Source organism: Physeter macrocephalus, chromosome 4, assembly GCF_002837175.3.
Source record: "Physeter macrocephalus isolate SW-GA chromosome 4, ASM283717v5, whole genome shotgun sequence".
Classification (NCBI taxonomy): domain Eukaryota; kingdom Metazoa; phylum Chordata; class Mammalia; order Artiodactyla; family Physeteridae; genus Physeter; species Physeter macrocephalus.
Genome location: NC_041217.1, coordinates 141,706,105 through 141,719,171, shown reverse-complemented (window position 1 = coordinate 141,719,171; position 13,067 = coordinate 141,706,105). Strand labels below are relative to the sequence as shown.

The following is a 13,067-nucleotide window of genomic DNA, read 5'->3' as shown; positions in this document are numbered from 1 at the left end:
CATTGGCAGGCAGGTTCTTAACCACTGCACCACCAGGGAAGCCCTCTTATTTCTGATATTGATAATTTGTGCCTTTTTCTTTTTATTGGTCAGTCTAACTAGAAGTTTATCAATTATATAGATCTCAGAGAATCAGGTTTTTGTTTCATTGATTTTCTTTATTGTTTTTCTGTTTTCTATTTCATTGGTTTTCACTTGGTCTTTAGATTTTTCTCTTTTCTTTACTTTGGGCTTAATTTGCTCTACTTATTTTAGTTTTTAAGGTTATTCACATATTTTTTCCCTAATACTGCAGTTTTTGGTATTGATTTTCCCCTACATACTGCTTTAGTGGCATTCCACAAATTCTGATATGTTGTGTTTCATTTCATTTGGGTTGAGTGTTCTGTAAATGTCAATTACATCCATGATGACACATGGCTTCCAAGGTTCCCTGGGGTTCATCTCCATCCCAGTCAAGCCTAAAGGGAGAAAGAACATGGAGAAAGGTGCTTTGGAGGTTTTTATGACATCACTTCCATTCAAATTCCATTGGTTAGAACTCAGTCGCATGGCTTCACCTAATGGTATGGGAAGCTGGGACATGTAGTCTAGCTTTTTGCCTGGGAAGAAGAGGAAAATGCATTTGGACAAACAGCCAGAAACCTCTTTCTATTCTCTGGAAGGGCTTGTATAAGATAAGAAATACTTGAATCATGGGTATACAGTAGAAATTGTAAAGTTATTGGGGCCTGCTGTTTTCTTTGGGGGAAATTTTGTAACTGTTGATTCAGTTTAATGGATACATGTTCATTTAGGTTTTCTATTCTTGAGTCACTTTTTGTAAGTCACTTTTTAGGTATATATAATTTAGTATAAGTTTTAGAATATACTAGCATAAATTTGTTGAAAGTATTTTCTTATTTTAATTTCTGCTGTAACTGTAATTATGTTCTTTCTTCATCTTTGAAATTGTCTACATGTGCCTTCTTTTTTAAAATTTGGTTACTCTTACTAGAGATTTGTTAATCTTGTTAGTGTTTACCTAAAATCTTAATATTTTTTCACTAATTTTTTTCTTTTTTATTTCCTTTCTCCACATTATTTGGACTCACTTTGCTTGTCTTTTTCAACTTGCAATTTGAATGCTAAGCTCATTTTTTTTCAGCTTTTTTTTCCCTTGAATTTGTCTTCACCTTATTTGCTGCAAGCTTTTATACATAGTGCTTCATTATTGATTAGTTTTATGTAATTTCCAAATTTCCATTGACTTCTTCTTTAATGCAAGAGTTATTTACAGTGTGATTAAAAATTTCCATGTATGGCAGCTTTTCCTAGAGTATGTATTAGGTTACTAATTTAAAATTAATTGTATTATTGTCAGAGAATGTGGTATCTGTAATAATCCTATAAAACTGTTGAGTCTTGCTTTATGGCCTGGTATATGCATGCTTTTTGAGATGTCATCTTCTTTACTATGTTAGTAATTCCTTGCAACATTATCTTATTTATTTCTTATTCTAATTATGTGAGACAGATAATATGACCCCCATTTTTCAAATAATAACATTAAAATCCAACCAGCATAATAAGTATCTCTTCCAAGTACAAGTTCTTCCTAGTTAGCTTTGTATTCAATCAGAGCAGACACCAACTAAAAAAAAATCAGTGTGGTCAACTTTTTATACCAGTTACATATGAGCCCTGCTTATATTTCATTATGGATTTTTAAACCTCAGGGTAAGGATTCATTCTTACTTCAATGGCCTTTTATGCCTCCCTTGGTGTCTCAAACAGTATCGCACACATATTTGGTGTTCAATAAGCATTTGTTGAACTGGAGTAAACCTGAGACGAAATCTGGCAAAACCCTAGGAGAGTATAATAAACAGGTATTGAATACTCAAAAAATAAAACCGAACATTCAGTTCTGGAATCACTACAAAAGGTAATCTGAAACTACTCCTGACACAAATATATAGTAATTCTGGTTAAAGATATATGCATAGATACAAATAAGTAACATCTATATCCATGTCTATATTTATCTATATCCTTTATATATCTATATATATCCATATGTAGATATGTTAAAGGATATGTCTATATCTAGCTATAGATAGATAGGTTAAAAGATAGACAGACTGGGGAAGAGGAACCTATAAAGGCAATAACATTATAGACAAAGAAATGGGAAAAAACCAAGTGAATTTATTTTACTTATGCCAAGGTAAGAGAGAGAGAGAGAATGGTCAATAGTGACATTTCAATTTTTTGTTAATGAAGTTATTAATGACCTTGGGAATAGAAGTTGTGAAGTAGAAATTCTCATTTTAAGAGTTTTGACTGCAAATGGTAAGAAAAGGATCAACTGTAAGCTGGAGGTTACTGTGCATAGAGAGAAAGTTTTGTTTGTCTTAAGGTGAAAGGGTCATACCCTGGTTTAGGATTTAATATCTTTGGCTAGCTATCTCTTACTCATTCTGTAGGATTTAGCTCAGGTGTTCTCTAAGAAACTGTTCCTGCACTTAGTCAAAGTGCCTCTGTTGTCTTAGTGCTGTCAACAGGTCATTATCATAGCAATTAGAATATTGTAACGAATATTCTGTTTAAATGTTGTACCCTCCAGATTTTAAACTCTATGACCATGTGTTACTTATCTTTCAGTCACCAATTCTTTTTTTGTTTTTGTTCGTTTATTTATTTATTTATTGGCTGTGTTGGATCTTCATTGCTGCATGTGGGCTTTCTCTAGTTGTGACGAGCAGGGACTACTCTTTGTTACGGTGTGCGGGCTTCTCATTGCAGTGGCTTTTCTTGTTGCAAAGCACAGGCTCTAGGGCATGTGGGTTTCAGTAGTTGTAGCACATGGGCTCAGTAGTTGTGGCTCATGGGCTCTAGAGCACAGGCTCAGTAGTTGTGTCACATGGGCTTAGTTGCTCCTCAGCATGTGGTATCCTCCCGGAACAGGGATCGAACCTGTGTCCCCTGCCTTGGCAGTGGACTCTCAAACACTGTGCCACCAGAGAAGTCCTCAGTCACCAATTCTTGGCAAGGGTTTGGCAATAGAAAGTTCTCAAACCATGTTTAACTAGACTATGGAGTTTTTAAAAATTTTTCTCCTATCTTTTTACAGATCTTCCGGTATCTGTATTTTGTATTTATTTCTTCCATGATAATGCCTATACTACCTTTTTAATTGCACTTATTCTTTTTCACATATATGAACTTCCTACTAAACTACATACCTAGGGACTTCCCTGGTGGTCCCATGGTTAAGACTCCACACTTCTACTGCTGGGGGTGCAGATTTGATCTCTGGTCGGGGAACTAACATCCGCATGCTGAGTGGCACAGCCAAAAAAAAAAAAAAAAAAAAACAAGAAAAAACCCTCATACCTTTATTATTCATTTTTCTAATACTAACATCTAGCACAGTGCCTATCATTTATTCATTGAATAGTCAATCATTTTTGAGTAACCAGTCATTATTCTAAACTCTAAGAATACCAGAGTGAAAAAGATTTATCTTCTGGTAGAAGACAGACAATAGACAGTAAACCAATAAGTAGACTATTTATTATAGCAATTATTAAAGATGAAGAAACAGGGTCATATAATAAACTGTTGAAAGTGAGGAGTCATTACTTTAGATAGCATACTTAAGGGCAGAGTCAAGAAAGTAAAAATCCTACCTCTGTATATGGTGTTTCTTTAACTTATATATTGACTAAATCTTCAAAGTGAGAGGGGATCTTAATGATCATAGAGTCAAGCCTTTTCATTTTACAGATTGATTTATAGATAAAGTGTGATTTTTTGGAGGTATTAGAAAATATGTAATTTGTCTTTCTCTTGGTAAAGTGGTTTGGGAACTTTCATATTCTCTATAGCTCACTGGAATTCCCCTGAGATATAAATGGCCCATTTAAACCAGGGACTAGAATGGTGTTTTACTAATCACACCTATTTTCTTCCCTAATGGAGAATTACAAAAAGGATAAAGAGAAGGGCAGAGATCTTAAGGAGGAGAAAGCTAAGTAGGCTGTAAACACAGTGATAACAATAGAGAAGTTGCTACAATGAGACTTGTACTAAGTAAAGGAGTCAAGAATCACATATGAAGCTTAAAAATTTTTGTTCCTGATTTTTCTAAGATTCTCATGCTAGAAAATCTGAATGTACAGAAAGGTCTGGAGTGGAAAATTATAACTAAGTCCTTACCCCAGGAGTAGCCAATATTGATTATTTTCCTTATAAAAGTATGTTTCTCCCTTTTTCTTTTCTTTCTTTTTTTTTTTTACAAAATTGAGATCCTATTGTTTTTATATTTTTTATATTTGAGAAAACAAGAAAAGTAAAAAGAAAAGGACAAAGAATAACAAACATTCATGTAATCTACTAAATAAATATTTTTTGATCATATAAACTTCAGATTTTAAATTTTTTAAAGAAAACATTACAGATAAAGTCTTAAGTTTATATTCAATCCATAGTCCCATTCCCCTCATTTCCTTCCCAGACACAACTAATATAATGAGTATGGTGTATTTTAATACTTCTGTCACATTGTTTTTTAAAAAGTATTATTTTGTGTTTTCTTTTAAAGTGCATAGGTGGAATCAGTATGTGATTAGAATAATTGAATATAAATTTATGGAAATCGCTTTATTCACTGAACACTAGGTTTTTCAGTTCTATTTATGATGATACATATAGATCTAGTTTATTCATAAGTCATAAGTGTTAAGCTTGAATTTTCACTGAACACATCTCTATAACCAGGACCCTGTTCAAGAAACAGTATGTTAATTACCAGCATCCCTGAACTCCCCACTGATGTCTTTGTTTGCCTTCTTTTGCCCAACATTATTTATGAAATTTATCCACTTTGTTGTGCATAGTTGTACTCTATTCTTTCCCATTGTTATAGAACATTTTGCTTCCTTAAATCAATTAAACTTTTAAAATCTATCCGTTTAACTATCAGTGGGCCTTTGGGTAGTTTCCGGTTTGTGTCTCTATCAACATACACACATAAAAGTGATGCTATCAACATTCTAGCCTATATTTTTAAGAAAATATATATGTACTTCAGTTTGGTATATGTCTAAGAATTGCTGCGTCATAGGGTATGTATATGTTCAGCATTAATAATAGTGCCAAACAGTTTTCCAGAGTATTATAGAAAATTACATTCCCACCAACAGTGAGTGAGAATTCATGTTACTCTGCCACCTTGACAGCACTTGATATTTTCCATCTTTTTCATTTTAGGCATCGTACAGGGTTGTTGTATTGACTCGTTGTGGTTTAGTTTGCATTTCTGTGATTATTAATGAAGTTTTCATATACTTATTGGCCATTTAGATATCCTCTTTTATGATACTCTTAAATATTTAGCATTTATACTTAACTGTTTTTCTAACAAAATCTAAAGATATTCATTGTCTATACTAGGTAAAGAAGGACTTTAGCAATTTTTTAATTACTATTGTTCCCTCATTTATTGGTTGTATGCCTTTGAGCAAGTTACTTAACCTCATTTTTGCCTCATCTGTTTCCTCATCTGTAAAGTGGGGAAATAATAATACTTAGCTTATAGAGTTGTGAGAATTAAATGAGTGAATATCTTTGAATTTAAATGAGTGAATCACTTTGAACGTGCCTGGCATATAGTATTTGCTGTATAAATATTAGATTATTATTATTGTTGTTATTGGTGAAAGAATAGACAACGTATACCAAAGGGACAGAATAGAGATTCCAGAAATAGACAGACACAAATATAGCTAATTGATTTTTGACAAGGGTGCAACAGCAACTCTATGAAGAAAGGATGGTCTTTTCATCAAATACTATTGGAACCACTGAATACACATATCCCAAAACAAAAAAAAAAAAACAAAAAAACTTGACCCCTACCTCTCACCTTATGCAAAAATTAACTCAAAATGAATCATAAATTAAATGTAAAACATAAAACTATAAATATTTTATAGGAAAACATAGAAGAAAATCTTTGTGACCTGCAAAGAGTTCTTAGATACAGCCCACAGGACAAACCATAAAAGAAAAAAGTTGATAAATTGGATATCACTAAAATTAAAAAGTTTTGCTCTGTGAAAGACACTATTAAGAGAATTGAAAAGACAAGCCACAGCTGGGAGAAAATATTTCCAAATCATATATCTGACCAAGGATTTGTATCCAGAATATATAAAGAATTCTAAAAAATCAGCAAAGATTTGAACAAATACTTCACTGAATAAGATATATGGATGGGGTTTCCCTGGTGGCACAGTGGTTGAGAATCCACCTGCCGATGCAGGGGACACGGGTTCGTGCCCTGGTCCGGGAAGATCCCACATGCCACGGAGCAGCTGGGCCCGTGAGCCATGGCCACTGAGCCTGTGCTCCGCAACAGGAGAGGCCACAACAGTGAGAGGCCCGCGTACCACAAAAAAAAAAAAAAAGATATATGGATGGCAAATAAGCATGTGGAAAGATGCTCAACATAATTATTCACTAAGGAAATGTAAATTAAAACAGGGGTCCCAAAAGAGAGATTAGAGAATTAGTAGAGAAGCAATATTAAGAGATGCAGCTTTAAAAGGTTTTTTCTTTTCCTTTTTTTTAAGGAAGATACCACTGTATCTCCACAGTAAGATACCACTGTGCATCTATTAGGGTGGCTGAAATGAAACTGACAATATCAAGTGGTAGCCATGATACAGAGCAACTGAAACTGTTGTATTTGCTTGTCGGAAAGCAAGACAGAACAGCCACTTTGGAAAGCAGTTTGGTAGTTTCTTATAAATTTGAATATATACTTGCTATATGACCCTACTGAAATAAAAACTTATGATCAAATAAGCAACTGTATGCAAATGTATACTATGCCTTATTCCTAACAACCCCAAACTGGAAACAACCAAACGTCTCTTAGCTGGGGAATAAACTGTGGTCCATCTATAAAATGGAATGTTCCTCAGCAATAAAAAGAAACAAACTACTGATACATGCAACAACATGGCTGAATCTCAAATGCATTATGCTAAGTTAAAAAAGCCAGACTCAAAAGACAACATGCTGTATTATTCTATTTATACGAAATTCTGGAAAAGGCAAAAACATAAGGATAGAGAATAGGGATGGAAAATAATCAGTGGTTGCCAGCAGTTAGTACTTGACTACTAAGAGGCTGTACAAGGAAATGTTTTGGGGTGATGGAAGTTTTCTGTAAGTTGGTTGTGGTGGTGATTAAATACTTTTTATATTTGTCAAAACTTACAGAACTGCATACACACACGCAAGTGAATTTTAGTATGTGTAAATTGAAAAAAAGTTTTTTAAAGCAAAAACCTTCTGGGCTTCCCTGGTGGTGCAGTGGTTAAGAATCCACCTGCCAATGCAGGGGACATGGGTTCAATCTCCGGTCCGGGAAGATCCCACATGCTGCGGAGCAACTAAGCCCGTGTGCCGCAACTACTGAGCCTGCGCTCTAGAGCCCGCAAGCCACAACTACTGAGCCTGCGTGCCACAACTACTGAACCCCGCGTGCCTAGAACCTGTGCTTCGCAACAAGAGAAGCCACCGCAATGAGAAGCCTGCGCACCACAACAAAGAGTAGCCCCCGCTCACCGCAACTAGAGAAAGCCCGCATGCAGCAACGAAGACCCAACGCAGCCAAAAATAAATTAATAATTTTTAAAAAGGAAAAGAAAAAACCTTTTTAGGCTGTATCTCTTAATATTGCTTCTCTGCTACTCCTCTATTCTCTCTTTTGGGATCCCTATTAGTTTTATGCTATATGCTAATCTTTTCCAAGTCTCATAATTTATCATATTTTTCACTTTTTTTATGTAATTGGGTGACTCTCTTAGTATTATCTTTCCTTTCATTAATTCTTTGTATTTAAAGAAGCATGTACTCCATCTTAAAATTTTTAAATTTATAATTTCCAAGATTCCTCCTTTGTCCTTTTTTGAGTTGGTCATTCACCACGCCAGAGGATGGCTTGGTCTGGGAATTCTCTCAATGACATTCTCTGCTTCTTCTAGTTAATTCCTGCTTCCAGATCTCGGTGCCTAGCATGCTTGTGGTTTTAGCTCCTACTTATTTCTGCATGTTGCTTTTCTTCTTTTGTCCATAGAAATATTTATCTTATATTTGAGTACAACTGTATCTTTAAATTTTTTAAAAATATGTGTTTTATCTATCTTGCTCTTATCATTTAATACTATCTGATATTTCCTATACCACTATGCCTGTGATCCTCAACTGAGGGCAGTTTTGCCCTTCAGAATGCATTTGGTAATGCCTGGAGATATCTTTGGCACAATGCACAGGACAGTCCCTCACAACAAATTATCTGGTCCAAAATATCTACATTTTTTCATATATAAAAATGAAAATTGGAGGTGTTTTTTCATATTGTATCACTTTGATAAATAGCCTTATGTAACTTTTTTGTACCATTAATTAATTTCCAAATGTAGATATCTCTGAACCCAAAGAAAACTAAGATCTGAGAGGCACCATCTAGAAAGTTGGAAATTACTTAGAAAACAACAAAAGTATGGGAACAACAAAGTCTTTATCACGTCATACCCTTAGTGGAACTTATAATATGTTCACACATAAAGATCTTCTATTAGTTTTATACTTTTAAACATCTTTTTCCCCAAATAATATACTCCTAAGTTGTCTTAAGGCCCTTCAAATTCTATACAGCCTTCTGTGAAAGTTTCTACAGCTTGCTTTATGCTTAGGTAGCAGATTTCAGAATCTTAATGAATACTTGACCAACCTAACTGTAAATATCTCATGCTTTCTTTATTCTTAATTCTTTTTAATACATACCAGTATTAAGATGTTTGGTAGCAGAGATACGATAATAGAAAAAAACAGAGGACTGCCCTCAATTTGCTGCATGACCTTACTTCACTTACTGCTTTCACCTGGGCCTCAGTTTTATCATCTGTAAAATGAAGGAGTTATACCATACAATTCCTGTAGGCTTTTCCAGTTATAAACCTGTGATATATCATTATTTACATTGCTTTCATTTAGCTTTTGGCTATGATCTTTTACTGTTCCTGAGAAAAAGTAGAGATAAAATGTTTAAAGATTTCTAAGTTCTTTAAAAATTCCTCGTATTTGTTCTTTACTACCCTCATCTACCTCCTTGTAGTGATTGACAATAAAAATCTTAAAATGGAAATCCTCTTATGTTGAAGGACTGCAAAGAATGATACTGGAAAAGTAGCATAAAAATTCACAGCTGGACTGGAAAGGGAGACAACTAGATAAGAAGAAAGGAGGTGGCAGCTGTACAAAAACAAGCAGGGCTTCCCTGGTGGCGCAGTGGTTGAGAGTCCGCCTGCCGATGCAGGGGACACGGGTTCGTGCCCCGGTCCGCGAAGATCCCACATACTGTGGAGCGGCTGGGCCCGTGAGCCATGTCCGCTGAGCCTGCGCGTCCGGAGCCTGTGCTCTGCAACAGGAGAGGCCACAACAGTGAGAGGCCCGCGTACCGAAGAAAAAAAAAAAAAACAAGCAAAACCTAGGTCTCAAATTTTGGTAGGGTCAAAGAAATGTGCCCTGGGCCCTAATGAGAATGAGGCTCCGAGTAATTCTCAAACTCAGGGTCTTGAAATTTATTAGAATTGCAAAGGATCAGAATTCAGGTCTCCCAACCTCCTCATTAATGTCTTAAACACTACATTATGTGTTATTAATGCACATTATGTGTGTTTTTTATGGGTGTTAATGTGTATTAACACACATTATGTGTTATTAACACTACATTATGTGTTAAGCTATTATGTCATTTAATTTTACATAGAGAATGAAGGTACATGCCTGAAATAATCTTTTATAATTTATTTGTATAGGTTTTTTTAACCACTTAACCTATTTTCTGGCTGCTGGTGCTGTTACTTTGGGAATTGGTTTCTTTGCTTTGGCATCAGCTTTGTGGTTCCTGATTTGCAAACGAAGGTAAGATTTATTAGAACATTTGACTTTTTTTTCTTTTAAAAATTCAGTGAAAGATTTTCTCAAATGGTATTAAATTTAGATAACTATAATGATATTGATTCTGTAATTTGATTGGGGAGAGAAAACTTTACATGTTTAGAGTAGCCTGAAAAGAGAAGTCCTAGTAGTATAATAGTCCGAGCAGTATAATAGCAATCTTCATGCATTAAAATTTTAAGGAATAACGAGATCTATTTTATTCTGTAGAAAACGTGGGTTTGAATTATAATAGAAGGGTAGAAAAATTTTTAAATTTCGACTACTAATTTAGAGGTTAAAAACATTACTGAGAGAAAAAGACTCTCTTTCTTTAGGAGATATTTAAGAAGAGAGCTGACAGAATCTCTGGTATGGTCTAAATGTAGTCTTTTGCCAGAGATGGAAAAATGATACTTGATACCTCAGTTCCTTTCAACCCCCAAATTTGGTGTTTTTTATTATTTAATTGGTTCAGCATTTGCTTTGGCTCATGTTAAAAAATTTAAATTGTAATACGATCTTCCCACACACTCTTCCAGTATTCCCTATTTCAGCAAATGAATACATACTATCTATCCATTTGCACAAGTCAGAAAACCAGAAATTATTCACTAATTCATTCTTTCACAGACTTGCAGTGCCACTGGGAGGAGACAGATAATTAACAAATAAAGTGGTCAGGGAATGTCTCTTCAAGTGGGTAGTATTTAATCTGAGACTTAGGTTAAAAAAAGAAGCCAGACATGTGACGACCCTGTGGAAGAGATTTTTTCTAAGCTAATGGGATAGCAAGTACAGAAACTCCAAGTAGGAATGATCTTGGTATTGTTCAGTAAACAGAAAGAAAGTCAGTGTGAGTAGACTGAAGTGAGAGGGAAATAATGATGAGATTAAAGAGGGAGATAAGGGTCAAATCACACAGGAATTTGTAGGCTAAAACATGGAGTTTAGATTTTATTATTTCTGCCATCAGAAGGTTTTAAGCAAGAGAATGACATTATCATCATAATAATAGCTAAAATCGAGTGTTTACTGTGCACTGTTCTAAGTGCTTTATATGTAGTTATCTCATTTAGACCTCATAACTGCCCCATGAAGTTGCAGTAATATTATCCCCATTTTAAAGACTACAAGGCCACCTACAGATGATTTACATTTTAATAACACTTAAAAATTTGAGATATAGATTTTAAATATATGATGTTGAATTTCAACAAATATATTCCCATGTAATCACAACCCCAGTCAAGATATAGAAATTTTCCATCATCCTGTAAGGATCCCTCATCCTGCTTTCCAGGAATTTCTCCCCACCTCCTACCCAGAGGCAGTCATTATTCTGATTTTTATCACCATAGATTAATTTTACCTATTCTTGAACTTCATATAAATGGACTTTTTATGTCTGCTTTTTTCACTTAATGTAATATTTTTGAGATTCATTTATGCTGTTACATTTATCTGTTCATTCTTTTGATTAATGAGCAGTATTACATGGTATGAATTTGCCTCAGTTTCTTTATCCATTTTTCTGTTAATGGACATTTAGGTCATTTCCAACTTTTAGCCCTTAGGAAATAAGGCTGCTGTGAACATTCTAATCTTTTTGTACATGTGCTTTCACTCCCCTTGGGTAAGAGTGGAATTGGTGGATAGTATGATTAGCTTTATAAGAAACTACTAAACAGTTTTCCAAGATGGATGTACATTCCCATCAGCAATGTATGAGAGTTCTGATTCATATTTTTAAAAGATTTTTCTTATGTCTCTATGAATCCTGTATGTTAATGGAGCAAGAGTAAAAGCGGAGAGGCAACTTAGGAGGCTACTGCACAGTCCATGTTAAGGATGATTGTGTCTTTAGACTAATATGGAAGTAGAGAAGATGAAGAGAAGGGGCTGGACTTGGGGTAGTTTTGCAGGTAAAGTTAGCAGGTCTTATTGATGGATTGGATGAGGTAAGGAAAGATAAGTGAAATGGCAGAGTTAATGCTAATACCTACATGTTTATCATGAGCAACTGAGTAGTTAATCATGCCATTTACTGAGATGAGGAGGTGATTGGGAGGGAAACAAGTTGAGGGAGTGGTGGTAAACTAGGAGTTGTATTTTGGATGTAAGTTTGAAAGCCTATGAGACATCCAAGTAAAGATGTTAGACAGTCAGATATACATGTGAACTTCAGGGGAGAAATCAGGGCTGAAGATTTAGGTTATCAATGTATAGAGGGTATATAAAATCATACAACTGGGGGGCATGGAGTCAAGATGGTGGAGTAGGAGGACATGGAGTTTGCATCTCCTCACAACTAGGGCACCTACCAGACGCTGGTGGGTGGCCTTGACACCCAAGGGGATGGGAGGAACCCCCAAGTGACTGGGTAGGATGTTGGAGGGAGCGAGAGAGGAAGAGAAGTGGAGGTGAGATGGTACTGGCACCCCTGAGGGGTGGCTGGGAGAGGGAAGGGGTTCCCATGCCTGGAGAGACCCATTCACCACAAGGGGATTAACAGGGACAGGGAGAGACCCTCAGGGGTTTGGAGGATCAGAGGGGAATGCGGCCAGCATTTCCCCTGCCCACTCGGGCCCCAGGGAGCATGCTGGGGTCCCAGGTCTGGTCCTCCACCTTCTGAGGACCCTCCATCCATATGGGTCCTGGGGATGTGGGAATGAAAGAAGGGGGAAGAGTAGAGGTGAACAGGGAGGTACCCTAGGGGATCTGAAGATCAAGGGGAATGGGACTAGTGTTCCCCCCCCCACACTCATGCCCCAGCAAGCCTGCTGGGGTCCCGGGCATGATCTTCCACAGTCTGAGACCAGAGGCAATCCGAGCCCCTTCCAGCCATGCTGAGCCTAAGCCATGCCCCCCATTCCCACCAGGGCCTTTTCCAGCCATGTGTGTACTGAGCCCAGACACCACCCCCCACCTAAACCCTGCCCCTTAAGCCTCTCCCCACACAGCCAAGGCCTTTTCTGGCCCCTTTTTTTTTCCTACTATTGTGGTTCTGTTTTACCTTTCAGTTGTTGTTTCATTTATATTTTTATTTTTTCTAATATATCTGTTAG

The 13,067-nt window shown here is 36.1% G+C and overlaps 1 protein-coding gene across 1 annotated transcript in view; it reads left to right on the top strand.

Moving 5' to 3' along the window:
• Positions 1-550: 550 nt before the first annotated feature.
• Positions 551-13,067, top strand: part of C4H1orf185 (chromosome 4 C1orf185 homolog) — a 40,336-nt gene continuing 27,819 nt past the window's right edge. Inside the window, 2 exon segments of the mRNA XM_007113816.3 lie at positions 551-566; positions 9,879-9,984. Coding sequence (XP_007113878.3) covers positions 551-566; positions 9,879-9,984 — 122 coding nt within the window.